A 20,333-nucleotide genomic window follows, 5' to 3' on the forward strand; every position below is an offset into this window, starting at 1 on the left:
AAAAGTTTTAAAAAAACATGCAAAAAGGGAATACGAAAGCGCCAAGCTAGGCTAGAAGATAATAACAAATTTAGAATAAAGTTTAGTGAAAAAATAAAACTTATTTTTAAGTGTGTGCTTAGTAAGCTAAATTTATTTAAAGCAAGTCAAATTTCAAGTTTACGTTATGTTAGAGTCACAAAAGTGTAGCAGACCGAACATGTTGCCATCAACTCTCTCTCACACTGATGTTTGCCGCTACTGCCTGTCTCGAAGGTAAGAACTCCATACAGTACTGTAAATAATAATGTTATAATCTGTTGCAGATCATAACCATTAAATAAGTAGTTGTCACTTTTTTGCATTGTAATACACGTATCCTGTTTTTGGATGGACTGTTTTTAGAGGGTGGGAATGGATTTATTTGTCTTTAGTTATTCTATATAAGGAAAGTGGATTTGAGATATGAGAGAATCGACATATGAGCTCTGTCTTGGAATGCGTTAAGCTCGCATGTCGACCAATGACTGTAGTACCATTTGTACTAAATGCCTTCCAATGCTCACCTTTAAACCTGAATATCAGATGACATTCGTGCTTGGCGTAACCTTGTATAAAGGACACAAACGCTCGTAGAGATTTCTCATACATAGCCCTAAAAGGAAGCAAATGCATCGAATGAATTATATTTGCATGCACCTGCTATTTGTACCTGCAATCAGCTTTAAATACTAGAGGTTTGATGCACTTAATTAAGGACATCTTTGGTTTCCCTACGCATACCCCTCCAGGAAATGTGAAGAAATATCTCTTGCTGATTAGAGTACAAAATAAGCTATCACTTGGGCTGACAGCCATACCTAACCTTGGAGTTAACCTCTACTTACTGCTGTCCAAATGACATAGTAAATACTTTATCAATAAAAGAACAAGAAATCCAATAAAAATATTTTTAGTTTCCAATAAGGATGTTTGTAAAATGGTGCATGTAAAATAAAATATTAACTATTGAAAAAGATCTCAAGCTAAGGTTTCTACTGATACATCGAGAAGCATACACACATAGTTACAGGCAATATGACCTACAGGACTCAGTTATTGCATACTACCATGCGCTAAGATCATAACACAAAACTACGAGATAGTTATTAGAAGTGATAAATTTATCACTTAATTATTATATATCTACACGCAAGCGGTTTTAGTTAACTATAAGCCATGTTAGTATAAGGTTGTGCAAAAAGTGGTGTTCCATTCTACTACCAATAATTCACCAATGGTTTTAGAAAATCAAACTATCTCTCCATGATTAGTTATTTATACCATACGATACAATCAACTTGTGGTGAAAGTTGCCAGGGTATAGTCATTGGTAGGGCAGGAGGGGTCAGCGTGTAGTCATTGGTAGGGCAGGAGGGGTCAGGGTGTAATCATTGGTAGGGCAAGAGGGGTCAGGGTGTAGTCATTGGTAGGGCAGGAGGGGTCAAAGTGTAGTCATTGGTAGGGCAGGAGAGGTCAAAGCGTAATCATTGGTAGGGCAGGAGGGGTCAGGGTGTAGTCATTGGTAGGGCAGGAGGGGTCAGGGTGTAGGCATTGGTAGGGCAGGAGGGGTCAAAGTGTACTCATTGGTAGGGCAGGAAGTCAGGGTGTAGCAGTAGACAGAGAAACAGCAATGTAAAAAAATATGAACTCCCAAGAACATGTGTCGCTGAAGACCAACATAAATGATTGACTATCTTGGTTGGGACAGCTCAAAAGCGCAGCATGTTCAAAAACTGCGGTGCTGTTTAAAAACAAACACCAACAATTGCTTTGGCATAACAGAAATGGCTGTTGAACACAGCTTTGAGCAAATCGAAATATTTTATAAGAAATTGGTGTACCCTCATTGTAGTTAAAATAAAAAGGTTGGCTGATTTATTAGCATTTTAGCAGTCTACAAAATTTAATGAAACATAAACTCTGAATAAAACTGCAATTTTAAATATAAAAAAGCTCATTCTTGCTAATGTTTCATTTTCAGACATCGGAAAATAAAATAGACAAGCACCAACTTTTTGTATGCGTGTTTATTGTGTATGCCAATAGGGCCAAAAAAGTTAGACAGTGTGATAGATAATGATTTACGCACAAGAAATGCTAATCCTGTATTCCTACCACAGTGCAAATAAGAGCTACTGAGGATGATAATCTATGTAAATCTCAGTGTTTGTTGTTTGTCTGTTTGTTGGTCTGTCGTCCATGTGTCCAGTTATGGCGATACATTTTTAGAAATAAAACATCCAGTTTCCACTGGATTTTATTCTTCCAACCTCAAGGTATGCAGAGAGGCATGCTAAACCGCTAGACTACGTGTCTACCTGGCCTTAGCGATGAATAATTGTTAACATACTTATGCACCTGCCAATTTTCAATGCTGATTGGTTAAAATACTCATGCTTCAGCTAGTATGCTCAAAGATCATGACGCAATCTCTTTTCCTAATGGTAGCGCGAGTTATAATAACGACTCTTATTATAGTTATAGCTTGAGTTACTCAAATTGATTGGGTATAGGAACTTAGCCAATTAAAAATCACTTTTTTATGCAAAAACTTTTTCTTATGACCCGTGCACCACCGGGCATTCAGCTAGTCAAATATATTACTATTACCAACTATGCCTAGTAAACTCAAAGTGAGAAAGTTCTAGAAGCATTGTTTGTCTCACCGGTCTTTCAAACAGAGCTTCCTCAACTTTGCGGATGAGTTTGCGACCCCAACGACGGGCTGCATGTCTCCTATTGTGACCTTCTGGTTGATGGATATGAAGTGTATATAAGCATCTTCCTGCGGCAGTAGCCATACGATAGCTTTTCCTTCATTGCCAATTCTCGCCGTACGACCACACCGGTGCACGAATGAGCTGTGTAATAATAATGACCAAACACTGGTACTAATAATATTGAAGCAGTTGTACCAAAATTTGTAAAGGCTATGAGTGGGTTGAAATTAGCAAATGCATCATACAAAACCAAGTTAATTAACTGAAGAAAATAAATAATGTTTTAGCAACCGAATTGAAGTAATAATCAGAAAGAGATGTTATTATTACTGGTGCCCTAGCAGCCCCGATCATCAGGTAAGTAAAAAATTATTAAATGCAGCAAAGTGATTGATTGACGCAAGTGGCAGAGTGTCGGACTTGCAAGTGGAAAGTCATGAGCTTGAATCCCGTTGAAAATCATCTTTTTCCTGACATCTACGTGGTTCTTATCATGGTAAGGATTACTATGATTGGTAAGTTACCTCAGATACTGGCCAATGTAAGTATACGTAGGTGTATACTCGCCAATGTAAGTGTAAACTGAGGAATGCATAGATTCAGAGAGAGAGTTAGTGACAGAAATGTGCCTTAGTTTGCTCTAATATAAACAAGGTGATATCTTAACCTACTTAGCTTATACCGGTACTAACTTTTCTATTACCGTTTCTCATTTTTATATTTAATACGTTTTATTTTAAATTTGCACTCACCTATATACTTCTACTTATGAAAGTGTGAAGTTTAAAAAAACTTTGAACTTTGAAATGTTGATGATTACTTCGAGTGTAGCCAGATATTTCCTCAACTTCTGCAAGTTGATAACTTCATGTGTTTAAGTGATTGCATTGAGAGGTTTGACTCTAATTTGATATTAATGCATCACATTTTAAGAAAAACAGGTGACAATAATGGAGTTTCAGTGCAAATGACGAAGCTGTCACATTTGAGTTAGTCCATTTTCTAGTTACAGAAGTTTCTTGAACAAGATGAATATAGAAACATGCAAATGTTATAATCCACCAAAAAGAAACCAGACTGATATTATGGTGACAAGTATTCCGGCAGTCTAGTGGGCCATGAGAGATAGTCAAATGTAATAACTATGCGTACAATAAGTACAATTATTTGGACATGCTAGTGAGTGGTTGAGTGGCACAGTTGTTAGAGTGTAGTCTACGAGTTTATGAGTTCGAATCCCAAACGATGAGCTCTTTTTTCACAATCTCAACCGTGGTTTCAGATGAATATGGCTCTTATTAAAGAAAAGTTTGCATACAATTGTAACTCTTGTCTACAAACCAATAAAGATGAATGAACTACTTGTAGTCTTTTTTGTACTGAAGTATTTTAGATAAGATATTTTAGATTTTAGGTTTCATTATTTGCTTTAAGCTGACTGACTTAACAAAAAAATGAATATGTTAAAACTAGTCGTCTGATGCCCAAGCAATTATCAACTCAAAAATGAGCCAATGAAATTAAAAGTTATCTGTTCCTTGTAGGAATATGTAAAATGTGATCTTATTGGATGTTGCCTTGCCCTTGGAGTGCCTGAAAGAATAATCAGAATCAACATAAGTTGACTTATATAAAATATCACATACCTGGCCTGACTTGGTGGGTCATACTGGAGCACATAGTCTATGTTGGGTATATCAATTCCACGGGCCATCACATCTGTGCACACAAGTACTCCGCTGCAAGCGAAGAGCCATCAACAAGGTCAATATAACTGAATTATTGCAATTTCCGATTTCATGCCAGCTGCATAATGTACAGCCCATAAGTCATATCACCAAAATTTATTCAAATGTTTGTCATCATTAACAAAGTGGTAAATGGCGCGGTTAATGGTTATGTCTAAATCTGTGGTAGCCTTTAAAATGTTAGCAAAATAAATGATGCAACCTGATAAATGTAAAAGAAGTTGAAAATAATACAGAGTCGGACAATAAAACCATTATAATTCTGAACTTTTCAAATTCTTGCAATAGTATCACATCTCGTATTGGCCTCAACTGTGACAGATTTTTAGCTAAAGTTCTACATCATTAAACCATAAATCCAGCTCGGCTGGAGTGCATAAGAATACGTGTACAGATTCAGAATGCACAAGAAATGGGGTGAAAGATGCATAGAATATGTGTTCAAAAGTCAGTGACTTAATAATAGTGTTGTAAAATTACTTACAAATATCCATTCTTGTTGCATACCGTAGTACCTAGTTGGCTACGATCTCATAGTTTCATGTTAATATAACAACTAGTAGCAATTAATGAACTATTTGACTAACTATAAGGTTATCGCTGACTGGTTTTATAAAAGTACATTTGTATTGCTTTAGCAATAAATGAATGCGCTTTACCTCAGAACAAACTTATGGTAACTAGGAAAAGCTATGTTAATTTGTTTATATCTTTTTAGAACATCGGTCGGTATGAACAACAAAGACTTGATTTTTTCTGATACTGCAGAACATACAAAGTTGAAAAAGCATTCAGCCCTTAAACTTTGCGGGTCAAATTGAGAGGTCAAACAAAGGTCAAATTGAGAGAACTAACATGTACATTCGGCTGATATAGCTGTGATGAGTACTCTAGCAGCCTGGTGTGACATGTGAGATTGTCAGGTGTGCCAATAAAACGCGGAGAACAAGTATGTATACAAATGTTCTGAAATAATAGAATGTGAACAATTAGCATAAATGTCGGGTTGCTAAGGCGAGTATCATGATTCGAGTCCCGTATGATGGAATCTTGCTTACCAGCCTGTAAGATGACCAAGAAGTACTTTTACTTGAAATATATATTTCAGTTTTTAAGCTCTGGAATGAAGTAAACAAAATGAAATGTATTTTCATATGAATATTTGCTTCAACATACTTATTCTTTGAATTTCTCTTCCCTACTTCGGAAATAGATCATGATTGGTTGAAACATTTAGTTTTTCAACTATTTTCTATTAGAGTTTTTCTAACACCTTGCTGCATCTTTCTTAAACACCTCTTCTGTTATAATCATATATGTCTGTGAATGAGATACGGGGAAACAGTTAACGAGGTCAATTTACAAGAAAAACAAAATATTTTGCCTGTATTAAATGAATGCCTGTGAATTGATTAAAAACCTACATACATAAAGACGCGGAGGAGCATTCGATGTCTTACCTGTCCATAGAACGAAACTTCTCAAATAATCTGTTCCGTTTCTTTTTCATCTTGCCATGCAAAGCAATAACTTCAATGACCTTGGGTAGAATACTGCAAATAATATATAATAATACATTCCCTTATTAAATCTCTCAATGTAGTTTTATATTATACCGACACCTGCTAGATGTATCTATATGTATGACTATCTGACACTACATAAGATGGATCTGTAAACAGTAGTGGCACTACATAGATGTCTGTATACATAGATGTCTGTATACAACATACAACACCAAACCCGTAGTAAGGTATAATTATGATTATATATATATTACCATGTCTGACATGATTTTACAGTATGTAATAGTAAATCTACCGCTAGCTGTCTCTGTTTATAATACCATAACACCATGTCTGATGTAAAATGTACACATTGTTGTGCTGCCTCAGGTGTATGCCAGGAGCAGTTAGTACAAAACTCATTCCTTCAGATGAATTTTGCGCCAAAAAGTACAAGATGACTTCGAAAAAAAAACAAACCACTTCTTCAGTTGCAGCATTAGTAAACCTTCTAAGTCTTGTTAATAAGACAACTGGTGACATCGCTGTTTGGTGCAATTCGTAAACTCTTTCATATAGGAGATCTGTTGACTTTCAGTAACTATTTAGGAGTATCCTGCCCAACATGAGCCACTATTAAATTTCGAGTCAGCTGTTTGAGAAAGCAAGTAATTTCTTTCATGAGGGTCACACAGTAGCTTTTTAATCCTACTGAAATAGCCTAATCATTTTTACTGTTTATTTTAACAGCTGGAAATCTAGTGTTTCGATTAAGAAGGAAAAGACCAGTTAGATATGCACAAAACACCTTAAAGCGTGAAGCGCAACAGCGGATAACACTGTTCTCTGCGTACTCTTTATTCACCCTTTGTGGAGCAAGCTAGATGGCTGGAGCTTATCACAAATATTCCAGAAATTAAGAAATAAGAAGAAATTCTCATTTGTGAGAAGAAATACCTTTTCTCACAAGTGTCTCACGTAACAAAGGTATTAATGCGTCATGAATGGCAGTCGTCATCACTAGCTAGACTCGACATAGAAAATTTTTTTTTCTGTACATGCAGATGTGAAGCAACTAGAATCAGGGATGTCAAACTTAATTGTACAGGGGCCAAAATTAAAAACACAACCTAGGTCGCGGGCCAAACAGGATAAACATTTATTGAACACACTAAAACTAAATGTTTTTGAAAAATAAATATGGATGAAAACAAACAGGAATATCATTCTGAAACAAACTTCAGGTTAAATTGACCCCAGAAGTTCGCAGTAAGGCAGCTAAAGCGTTGCATAATGGGACCTGTAGTTCTGTGCAGTATTATGCCATCAGCTTCATATCGATGGGCCATGAATAATGATAATGTAAAATGATCTTGTGGGCCAGATATGATTACAAGGTGGGCCGCAGGGTTAGAAAAAAACACGGTTTTAATGAAAAAAAACCATGTTTTTTGTTTAAACCGGTTTTTATGGTTTAAACCGGTTTTTATGGTTTCTATAATCTTACCAAGGTTTTTGCAACTTTAAGTCTAATTAACATCACTTACTATAGCTGAATGATTGAACATACATATGTATTGAACATACATATGTGGAATCATCTGTTAAAGATGGTAATGTGGGAGTTGTTATGGGAAAAAAGAGAAAAAACATGGAAATTTCGGACTGAGTCTTTAATCAAACATGATTGATGAAATACTGAGCAGAAACCTTATCACATAAAGTGAATATTTTACATACAGCTCGATGTATAAGTAGGAATTTTAATCCAAGTGATTAGTCGTGTGGTAGTGTAGAGCAGAGCATAATGCAGATGCATCGCTAGTGTTAGGAGCAGTGGCAGATGACTCAAATTTTATCTCTTGAATACTAGCATCACTGTCTAAATTGGTGCTGTCAGCTTGACATTTTGCTACATGAGCTTTAAGCCTATCTGCGTGACCTCGTATTACGACAGCGACAGCACACCTATTACAGTTGGCCTTGAAATCTTTGCCTTCCGCACTTCGAGTGAAAAACTGCCAAACGAGATCCTGCTTGCCAGGCATGTCGGAAATTTGAGGCACAACTTTAACTTTTCAAAACACAAAAAACTTGATAAACGGAATTCTAACAATCCAACTACTTTGGCTTGTGCCCAATAAATGAAATAATAGTTTGTAAACTTAACGCTTTTGCCAAAAGGATTTTATTGTTTTAATTTCTAATTATACATAATCCTTTCGCACTGGCTAGACTTGAGAAAGTATTCATTCATTATTAGAGACGATAATTGGATTAGTATATTTCACATGGTTTTTATATTTCATCATTAAAGAGATCATTATATCACTTGATAAAAGCAATTGAAAATGATATTCACTAATTCATTGTTGTGTTAGGATTTAATGTAGTTTCAACATGAACTCTGCCATCAATTTACTACTGTGTCCTAAATAAACTTCCACAGCTGATAATTACATATAATTGCATTTCTACCGCACATAAACCACTAGGAGTTTAAAATTTTTATTTTCACAAAAAATAATGAAAAAACCGAAAAAACCGGTTTTTTCGGCTGGTTCAAACCGCTCGGTTTAAACCGAGCCAACCCTAGTGGGACAGATGTGGCCCGCAGCAGTGAGTTTGACACATGTGAACTAGATACATGACGATGCTAGCTAACTGCGAATATCAATATCTATATTCATTTCAAACTCCTAAGCTTGTTCTACAGCACATGAATGAATAAACATGCCCTTTCAGTTGTAGCCGAAACTTTCTAATTACCGTACTTTTCGGACTATAAACCGCACCCCTATATATGCCGCATCTGCTTTATTTTCCAAAAACCGACAATAAAACAATACATAGGCCGCACCTTTGTATAGGCCGCATAACTCAGGACGGTGCTTTTTAACACGGCGGCAACTTTGCTGTTTAAAATGGAACAGTGTCTAACGGCACTGTTTCGTATTAACCGACGCTTTTTAACCTAGTGCCTAACGGAACAGTATCGTTAGGCATTGTTTCGTATTTTCTTTCATCGCTAAAGGCGCACTAACCGTAGATTCTGGTTAATGCGCCCTAGCGGTCAAAGAAAAAGCCACAGAATAGCCGCAACCTTATATAAGCCACATGGCTCAAATCATCAGAAAAAAGTAGCGGCTAATAGTCCGAAAAGTACGGTAGTTATCTGCGTGGTCACAATTTGACAACCTGTATGGCTGCAGTGTTTCCCTTGTTCATTTAGCTCACACGAAGCATGGTTCTAACAGAGTGAAGTTTTGAACTAAGGAAGAGAATACAAGTCAAACAGTAAATACGAAATCAAGAGTACACTAATAAAATAAACGGCTTATCCGTAAACATGGCTAAATTTGTACCGTAAGACCTCATGCTCAAACCGCGCGGCTTGTCATTGGGCGCGGCTTCTGGTTCAAGGTCATAGACCGCAGCTTAAAGCCATTCTTTTAAAACTTACGTGGGGCTCGGGGCGGCTTCTCGATAAATCCGGTTTCTGCTCAGCTCCTGCGCTATAACCATAGAATCGCATTCATGATACACTTTTATGTACAGGGGTTTGGGCGACCTACTCGTTTATGGAATACTTTAGACTCAAGATGAATTTATCACTCTAAGTCGAGATAAATTCGTGACACACGAGTGAGAGACAAGTGGTTGGGAGCGTGTTAATACCTGCTGACATCGAAGCAGAAACTATGGACCAAACTGAGAGCAAAACCGTTTGTTGGAGGATTATTTTTTCCTTGGACAGTCGTCTGTTTGTGAGCACAATCCTCGCGGCTTGAGCATGAGGACTTACGGTACGTCTATTAATGAATATTCATTTGAAACTTAGCTGTCAATTGACATTAATTTGTTAATTTAATTATCATTGCAATTATTATATAAATTTAATTATTAATGCCATTATTTTATAAATTAATTTGTGAATTTATTGCACGATTTAACTTGAATTAATTTGTTAAGTTAATTACTGATGCAACTATTCTTGAAGTCCATTAATTACCTGGATAAACAGCCATCCACTTAATTAGCTTTAAATATTCTGATACCAGTCTGTTAGAAATAGAAGCTGCCAATCTATAAGCGAATACAGTTACATCCAGCACATGTTTGATTACCTGAGTCCAAGTCTTACCTTTGCATAGCCTTGGCATAGAACTCGACACAAGCGCAGGTACTAAAGAAGACCATGTGCTTAGACTTTTTGTTTTGCTTGAGGAAGTAGATGAGCTGATTGAATTTCTCATCAGCCTCACAGATCTATAAATAGATCTATAAATAAGTGTCCATAGAGGCTTCGACAGGGCAGCGGATTGACAAACTGGTGATATTCAAATGTGTTGTCACATACAAATAGAGAAATTATCTTAGGAAACTAAAGGCACCACCAATGGTGGAAAACTCACAGACTTTATATGTACTGTCCTTACAGGGTTAAAAAACTGAGTTCAACTATTTCAGATTCATATTGTTTATTCGGAACCCAAAACTGTGAAAAATACAATCAAAGCGTAACAGAATGACGTAAAATATTTTAACACGTGTTTATATAGGCTTATATATGCAGGCGATTTGTAACAATTCGAAGCATTGTGAAATAACCAAAATATTAAGTTTATAATACACAGATGCTACAAGAATTAGATGAATGAAATAAATTAATAATAATAACATAATAATATAAATTGCACACCTCTATGGCTTTCTACCCATGTAAAAAACTTGATCTCTCGTATGTCAACTATGACTGTCAATTATGTGTAAAAATTGAAAACTACAAGCTGCTGACCGGCAGAGTAACGAGTATAAAACAGCAGTGACTAGAACAAAAATAACACTTTACAACAACATAATAATGCAAGAGCGATGAATCTCTTTCAAGCTTTTGCTAAAAATACGCGGTAAGGGCCTGAAATGGTCAATTTGATTCACAGGCAGCATCAGTGCGATCTACTTGAATAGGTTATACAAACAAGCATCACTAACTAAGCTATTATATTGTAGTTGAAGCGATGGTGACCTCATGGAAGCTACATAGCTAGCGTGTAGGCGATATGCGAATAAAGTTGTTCAATACATTGTATTATGTTTCAAACTTACCAGATGTAAACAAACCCTTTCACATCCGAAATCACTTGAGCACTGATGAGAGCTGGTAGTGTAAAAAACGTGATGCATTTTTCAATCAAGAATATTAGGTTTATGTTTGACATGTTCTAGTTGTGTAATTGCGGTTTACACGTTACAAGTGTTGCGTGTATGTTTCACAAATCTATATATGTATATATTAATCTTAAAGTACATTGTATGTCCACCGTCGTTTGTTTGGATATTTGTCGGTCAGTCCAGCTGTAGCTATTAAAATATTTATTATATTTTTATATAGTTTATGTTTTATTATATTATTATTGACATAACGAATTCTTGAAAGAATAGAAAGGTCGCTTTTGATCATATCAAAGGACCATCAGGTTTGGAGTCATATAGAGGAGAATCTACAGAAAATGTAGATGTAAACAGAGCCATACGAATTCTGAAGCTCTTTTTCATGTTTATATTTAGTCGCTGTTTGCAATCCCTCGATTTACAAGATGTCTGCTTATTAGTGTGCTCTCAGATGGATTCCGTTCATTCCAAGATCGGCAGATGCCCCAGATATGTTTCCGCACCAAAATTGGCTTACAGACTTTTTAACAGACTTTTGTATGATCTCTATTTATATTAGTATATTTTGCTATTTTTAAATATTTAATGGTTAAATAAGTCAATTGTGAACAGCTGAGATAGGTATTTATTGAAAAATAATGACGTTTTTGGTTGTTTTCTGATCACTATCTCACTCATGCCAAACTGCGCATCTCATTCAGAGATCATATAGCATTCACGAAAAGGATTTCCCAGGGGTTTCCATGGCGTTACGGTGGTTATGACTGAGTTTGATAGTGATCAGAATCCATCTCAGATGGATTCCGTTCATTCCAAGATCGTCCATGTCCCGCGTGTCATGCTCCATTGCACAGCGGAGCCCTGTTGACTATATCAAGGGCCGCTGAGCACGATGGCAAGGGAGCCTTGATGCTTCAAAAAACACCCGTCTGCAGTAGGCTAAGCAAGCCTTTGGAAATTTTAATAGTCCATTCCCCCTTACAATTGAAGTACAGACGGTCCCCTACTTACGAACATTCGAGTTACAAACAATGGTACATACGAACAGGTCTGCGCGTATATCCGCCGCTAATACTGACGGTATTACCCACGTATTAGCGGCAGAAAGAGGCACTACTCAGAAGCACCACCCAGCATCCACCTTCCTCTGCCCAGTTCGTTGCAGTGCATAAGTGCGTGAACGTATCTCCAGCGCGCAAAGAACTTTTTTATTTTTACTGTACATATTGTAAAGGAATTTGTCGGCCATTACTTGGCACGATCTAGACTAATAAATAAATAAAGAGAAGAGAGTGCGTGGAGTTTCATTCAGCTTTTTATTAGCGAAGGAAATTTCACTAGCCGAGGCGCGTACGGCTATCTGCTCAACTAAATGAGCGCGCTCCTTTATATACAATAATATCAACCGTTCCGGCTAACGGCAAGAACACCGGCTAACAAGGTGAATAAATAGGACCGCTAGCGCGTTGGTACGACAACAAAAGTGACGATAAGTGATAGTGTTATGACTGGATAGCAGATATAACAATAGCATAACGAGTGAAACAACGATATAATAAAAGGACAACACATGCAAAAAAGACAACAACGATAAGTGATAGCATAACGATTAAAACAACGATATAATAAAAAAGGACAACACATACAATAAATAAGAAATGCAGTGTCATGGCCCGACGTCCACAACAGTATTCTCTCCATTTTATTAAATTTTTTTCAGTACAAACCAATACAGGTTACTTATACAAGCCTTAAGCATACTTATATAAACCTTCAATATACTTATATAGGCCTTAAACATAAATTATAATACAAAATATAGCACTGAAGCAACTTACGAAAAAATTCACCGTACAAACAATCGTTCGGAACGTAACTCGTTCCGAACGTAACTCGTTCGTGGGTTGGGGACCGTCTGTACTTCAACAGAAGTTCTGCCTATCTTTTAAGCTTAACTTTTGACACGCCCGAGATAAGTGTTTGAATAAAAGCAAAATAATCAGAAAAAAGAGACTTTCAGGAAACAAATGCTTAGAAGGAAAAATCCTAAATTTGCTCAACAGTCCTGGGTTTGAGAGAAAAGGTTTGTAGAGAACCAAAGGTTCCTAATCGGAAATCATTAAAAATAAAAATGACTGCCGAGAATAGCCAACATGCGGTTCTCACTCAAGCTTAGTTATAAGTTATTTATTAGCCAATTAATAGATATTTAACAGCATCAACATGGTTTTATTTGACTGACTCATTCCGCATGTCGATGTGACAGAAACATTATCAACAAGTATGGCAATTACTCCGCAAAGCCATAACTCCACAAGCAGTAAAATTCACTTACTAACCATGGAATATATTGACAATCCTAATGGTATCTTGCTACTCTCATCTGCCTTATCCTTTTCAACTACCTTCACCTTCACAGGATTCCGTAGACCTGCCCGTATCAGGTCGACAACTCGCTCTGTTTGTGTCGCTGAGAATAACCCTGTGCGTCTCTGCTTTGGTAGACACTGCAGGATTGTGTTGATGCTGCAACATTGAATATTAAATATTTTTGCTGCTACTAAAAATGATGTTACGCTTAAAAACATTATCATAAATGAAGACGAGAGATTTTGTTGAAGGTCTTAAAATTGAAAGATCGTGTTAGTATTATAGCTGTTACACAAAACAATTAAATCTAACAAAGTAGGGAGCCACCTCTAAAAATGATTTTTCAGGTTAGTATTAGATAGAAAGTTACATGATCCATATTTTATTTGGTATTCTTGATTGTATGCTCTTCACCAGAATGATTCTGTGAACCGTACTTCAGCTATAAACTTGTTGACACCAACATGAAAATAAGTATTTATTTCTTACTGCCACAATTGGTTCAATAAAACTGCTGCAGGGTAAATCCAAAATGATTCTCTGCCGGCTAAGCAATGGTGTCTTTTCTCAGTGGATGATCCATAAATAATTCCATAAAGTCATAAATTCAAGAAGCCACAACTTCATGAGGAGACAACTCCATAAGGCCATAACTCTGTACGGCAATAACTCCGTATGGCAATCACTCCACAAAGCTATAACTCCACAAGGACACAACTCAATAAGGATACAACCACATATGACCATAACTCCATAAGGACGCAACTCAACAAGGATAAACCTCAAATGACCATAACTCCATAAGGACACAACTCAACAAGGATAAACCTCATATGACCATAACTCAATAGGGACACAACCTACCCTAGGACACTTATATTTCGCTAGTATTTAGTTTCGTGAGTAGCATACAGAGTAAAATTTTGCTGCAACTTAATTTTGAAACTCTGATGAGTGCGAATATATAATGATGTGAAAATAAATGCAGTGGAACAAACATAATTACATTCCTCAAGTTCGGTTCGACGGTAAGAAAAAATTTTCATTTTTGGACTAGGTTGTAATTGTGAACCGCAGGTAGAACTGTATGGCCGAGATCGATAATGCAATTTGATCACTTGCTGCCATTTGTTTCTTGGACTACTGTAAAATGGAATTTAATTACGCTGAAAATTTTAAAGTTTTTGTCACAATTTAGCTTCTTTTTATATTAACGTATTTTAATTTTAACGATCAACGGTGTTGTGTATAGGTATTAATTTTAACGTTTTCCCAAACACTCAACTGCTGCTAATAATTGCTGAACATCTTTATTACAGTAATTACAAGTTGTATACAAATACATACATGATACAGCTGCTAGTAATACCACAGATACTAGCACAGTGTGTAGTTATTATAACTTCTTCTCTTCCTTTTTCATTAGTGTTATTTATCAGAGCTAACTCTTTCTCTATTGCCTCATCTTCTGAATCATTACAAGTTATTGAAGAGGTGTCAGTGGTGAATCCAAACCTTTCCAGAGCCATGCTGCTTGTGTAGTACTGTGAGTGTCAGTGTCTTATTTTCTTTCAACACGCGGTGCTCACTGCATTGATTGATGCCCCCAACAAACAATAAAGCTACTAATGCATGTGCATTGACATCAAATTCCTATCATTATAAATCATTATTAATGGGAAAATAATCATAATTAAGTGCAAAATAATAACGTAAAAAATTTTGACAGTCAAATTATTTTGTTGGTTTATATTTTAACGATGCTATAGTGGTCGTTAAAAACGTTAAAATAAATGTCGTTATAAAATTCCATTCTACAGTATCAATGAACAAAGCTATTTAATTCCGCGTTTTCACTCGTTCGTTATGATAGTTTAGTTTCGGTCATGAGATTTTCGTGAAAGGATGACTCCGCGAAAACGCAAACGTTAGATGAGGCGAATACATAAGTGTCCTTGGGTAATAAGGACACAACTACATATGGCTCTAACTCATAAGAACACAACTCCACAAGGACATAAACCCGTAGGGCTTTATATATGTTATAGAGTTGGTATGAGAATACCAACTCTATAACATATATAAAATAATATCTTCAACTAACGCTATGGCAACAAGGAAGAAAGGTAGCCAGTTGGACATAACATTCCACTTATGATTGAGACATCAAACTCTGCAGCAACTATTGGTCTACTGTAACACTGACGATAACCAATGGTAGATGCAGAGTACGGTGCCTCACCAAACTATCATAAGTGGAAAGTTATGTCCAACTGGCCATCTTTCTTCTTTGTTGCCATAGCGTTAGTTTAAGATATCATGATATAAATATTTTACATATTTTATAAAATTATGGAGCTGAACCACTCGCGACTAGGAAGGCAAAATGAATGGATGACAGAGATTAACGAAAAATTGTGCGAATAAACCAGTAACACTACCTTGTCTCAAATCCCAGATCTAAGATCCTGTCGGCCTCATCAAGAATAAGTACCTCCTACAACACAGCTAGACAGCTCCAAATATCCACCATAAACTAAATATGGTGTCCAACATATCACTATGTTGTACATTTGTTATATCATTATGTTGTACATTTGACAGCAGACTAATAAATCACAATAAATAAAGGTCACATGGAAAATTAACACAAAGTTTTTATGTGACTCTATTTTCCATGCAAACCAAAATTTTTGGTAATGCGTAACATGCAGTACCAAACAAGCGTATTGAATATTCTATGGTTGGTAGCTAATAAACAGAGTCATAGATTTATACTCAGCAGTGTGGTTGATAGCTAATAGACAGAGGCATAGACTTATACTCAGTAGTCTGGTTGATTAACTCACTAGCTGTTTGATAGACTTATACTCAGTAGTCTGGTTGATTAACTTACTAGCTGTTTAATAGACTTTGGAATGTTTACTTCTTCAGACTTCTTCATTAAAATCTCCTCCAGTCTCCCCGGTGTTCCTATCATTATATGACATCTAAAAGACATATAAATCATATTAACAGGGTGATAACATGTGACAAACTAGATCTATGCTTTATTTTTGTGCTTATTTTACCATTTTGTTTACAACTTAAAGTTGCTTGTGATTGCAATACATAAAAGTATGACATCAGATTTTGCATTAGTGGTGTTCATGTCATGATGTCAGTTGTGTTTCTTTGGGATATTTGTGATAACATCTTTAATGATTTTGATGTAGTTTCACAGTTAAGTAGCTATTAATTAAAAATTAGTAGTCAAGTAATGAGTGATGACAAACTCTTCCAAATTAAAATAAAATGAAGCTACATGAATGTCATCCAATAGTCTGTCTTCATTGTAGGCTTTTTCTAGAACGAATGATGGGAAACATATTCAGCAACAAATGATCATGTCCTACAAAGATATCTAGTCAAAAAGGGATAACCTGTTATGACATGACCTTATTCAACCACATTTATGAAGGTCTCAAGAGACAAATGTGCGTGCAAAGTATTAAGGTACGGCAACATAAGCAAAATATTTCAGAAGTTTCAGTTGAAATCACAAAATAGATAGAAACACGAAAATATTTGTCGAAACTCACAGAATGGTCAAAGCTGTGCATGCTCACTGAAATCGTCAACAAAACGCTTTCAACTGGCTAAAAAAATAATTAGCGAGAGGGATTTTAGCAGCTTTCGCGACTTGTTCAGTCCGAGACACAAGTAACGATAAGCAAAAGATACCATCCCAATTCAACATAATAAATACGATGCAACTGATTAAAAAATGTGCCACCTCTAGCGGAAACAAATTAATCGGATCGTATTCCCTATTTGCGTGTCGTTATATGTGTCTCGGACTAAACAAATCCCGAAAGCTGCTAAAATCGCGCTCGCTAATAATTTGGTAAACCAATTAAAAAAATTTCGTTGACGATTTCGGTGAGCACGCACAGCTTTGACAATTTTGTGAGTTTCGGACAAATATTTTCGTCTATTTTGTGATTTCAACTAAAACTTTCAAAATTTATGGCACGTGTGGCTGTACCTTTAATTGGTAGCCTACGTTACGTTTATACCAAAAGTCTTCTCTCAAATTGAAAGTGTCAATTTGAGAAAATAATGCTATAAAACACTAACCCCTCGTTCTGTATTAGATTCAGGTCCTCAGTTAAGCTTGACCCTCCGATAAATAGGCCTTTAGTGAACTGGGGCATATCCTTAAGGAACTCATCAACCACTTGGCTGATCTGTGTAGCAAGTTCTCTCGTAGGAGAGACAATAAGAGCACCAATCTGCAATGCCAAGGCAAATGCCACAACTCAGCCGACAAGGTAGGCCAGAGTGAAGTAACAAAAGTAACACTGAGGCTGACAATTTTTGACATGCAAAATAAACATAAATAATCAACAATAAATCGAAGGTTTCTCAAAGTTTTATAGATAAAAGTAATCGTAATCACTTTATACGATTAGGAAAAACATTTGCAAATTAATGATAAATCATAAAGCCAGAAAACATTATGATATGCTAATTGTGCAACACAATGATATGTCAAATGTACAATATAATAATATGTCTAATGTACAACAAAATAATATGTCAAATGTACAATGCAATGATATGCTACTTTTGTTGAACTTCACAACCTTAAAACATGCAGCCCGAAATGCCTCAAATCGGTCAATTTAAAAATAATCATAATACATACAACAGATTTCAATATCAAATCTATGACCAGACCTGCTTTAAAATACCAAAGATAATAAAGGATTAACATGTCTGAAGAGATCATTACCAGTTTTATCAATATTAACCAAGTAATTAAAAGATAAAATTTTTTATAAAGAGTTTTAGTAAAATACTGCAACAGGTGTGAGCTGGAACTTACAGATTAGAAGCACAAATTATAGCACAACTTACTAGACTCCATAACTACTGGTTATATTATATAGTAACTTATCTTTAAAGACTTGTCCTCTCTTTCATTCTATCAACATTACGGATAGAGTAAGCAATTCATTGGATTGCCTAATTGTATTTTATCACTGTTCATCTAATTTATGTAGCTACTTAGCTGGACCAGTATAAAAACCATTTTGGTTTTGAAGTTTGTGTCAAGGACCAATTTAAACTAAATGGTTTAATAAGAAAAATTTTTTCTCACTACTTTTACAAGCCTACTTTAATGCCCATGGTTTAAACTAGAGTTGCCCCGATTTTGATATCGGAATCGGTGCCGATATGGGTGTTAAGTATTTGAATCGGTATCGGCCGATCTTTTCTTTAAAAATCGGAAACTTCAGATACTTTTTACAGATCAGCTTTTTAGCAGAAAACCGTATTTTAGCCTGCTACACTAATAAAAAATAATCAGTTGCAAGTTTCTTACTTAGACCCAATGAATTCGAGGCCTGTCACACAATCTATTTCATGTCTATAGCCTAATAAACCTCCACACAGCTGAGGAATATTTTGGCTTTAGTCAGGACATTGTCACAAAGTGCGCTATTTCCCAATTACAGCGATATGATTATTGCTGCCAATAACGAACAAGATAACAATGGTGGGAAACAAAAATGCGGTGTAATATTTCTATTTAATAACATTACGAAAGTAATTTGAGCAGTGGACGCATAAAGTTATCTATTTCTGTCTCTCTTGACCCTGACGATATGATGTGTCGTTTGTATCGCATAAAATAATCTCTGTGGCTTATCGGTATTTAGCATGTCTTTCATCATCTGAGGCAAGTGAGTGATTCAGTACGACTGGCTACATCGTTAGTGATAGAAGTTAGAAAGGTCTCACTGAGAGAATTGAATCACTAACGGTAATTAAAAGAATCATTGATTTGCTCTAAACATGTACAGGCGCAACAGTTCATTCAGCAATAGAAGAGAGACTTTATTATCACAGAGAAAGCTGTACCACCAACAATAATTACCATTATTAATAACAAATTACAAGAAACATGGACTGTTTTGTTACTAGATATTTGTTTCTGTAGTATGTCAGTATGTAAATATATATACATGTATATCTTTTTTCCATAAATACAAACAAATAAATACATCAATATTTATATTTTCTTTGCATTATATTTATATTTGCATAATAAAATTAACAATTATCTATGCAACACAAAAGATCTGAATCGGATTATTTTTCAACAAGAATCGGTATATCGGATCGGTATCTGAATCGGCTGGTGAAATTAGAATCGGGGCATCTCTAGTTTAAACGAACCATATATATATTTATAAGTTCTATGCATACAGATACAGAAATTTTAAAAAAACCTCATGTTGACGAAGAGATGGACTTCGCTTGCCTAGAATTTCAAGCATTGGAATAACAAAAGCTATGGTCTTCCCGCTGCCAGTAACTGCTTCAACAGCGACATCTTTATTTTGTGACAGCAAGGGAATGCATGCCCTCTAAAAGAAAAAAATAAGAATATATATAGCATCCAGACTACACTAACAAACATTGGTATTTCTATTTAACTCCAAGTGCATTGACTGAATATATGAACTGTTAGTTCTTTGGTCAAGGAGTAGTGAGCATGGTTAAAAGTAATTTATGACATTGCAACCAAAAAGTTGGAGTAATCTACTCCAAGCATAGACAGCTGTAGGTGAAAATCTAGTAAAAGGAGAATCATGACTGCCAACTTGCAGCGTCCAGAGCTTCCCTGGGTAACAGCATATACCATTTCAATTTTATCAACTGCCTGGCACCTCAACTGCTAGTGATAAACATTTAGTGAACATTAAAGTAAAGATATGTCCCATATCGATAGGCTCTATTAA

The 20,333-nt window shown here is 35.8% G+C and overlaps 1 protein-coding gene across 1 annotated transcript in view; it reads right to left on the bottom strand.

Annotated features, from left to right (window-relative positions):
• LOC137387117 (ATP-dependent RNA helicase DDX55-like) overlaps positions 1 to 20,333 on the bottom strand; it is a 42,842-nt gene that overhangs the window by 10,760 nt on the left and 11,749 nt on the right. The window contains exons 2-11 of the mRNA XM_068073423.1: positions 19,821 to 19,958; positions 17,659 to 17,813; positions 16,436 to 16,529; positions 15,981 to 16,036; positions 13,509 to 13,695; positions 10,139 to 10,263; positions 5,950 to 6,042; positions 4,388 to 4,480; positions 2,688 to 2,882; positions 546 to 634 (exon numbers count right to left, since the gene is read on the bottom strand). Of these exons, the coding sequence (XP_067929524.1) occupies positions 546 to 634; positions 2,688 to 2,882; positions 4,388 to 4,480; positions 5,950 to 6,042; positions 10,139 to 10,263; positions 13,509 to 13,695; positions 15,981 to 16,036; positions 16,436 to 16,529; positions 17,659 to 17,813; positions 19,821 to 19,958 (1,225 nt within the window). The remainder of the gene's footprint in view (positions 1 to 545; positions 635 to 2,687; positions 2,883 to 4,387; positions 4,481 to 5,949; positions 6,043 to 10,138; positions 10,264 to 13,508; positions 13,696 to 15,980; positions 16,037 to 16,435; positions 16,530 to 17,658; positions 17,814 to 19,820; positions 19,959 to 20,333) is intronic.

Source organism: Watersipora subatra, chromosome 2 (assembly GCF_963576615.1).
Source record: "Watersipora subatra chromosome 2, tzWatSuba1.1, whole genome shotgun sequence".
In the NCBI taxonomy this organism is placed as follows: domain Eukaryota; kingdom Metazoa; phylum Bryozoa; class Gymnolaemata; order Cheilostomatida; family Watersiporidae; genus Watersipora; species Watersipora subatra.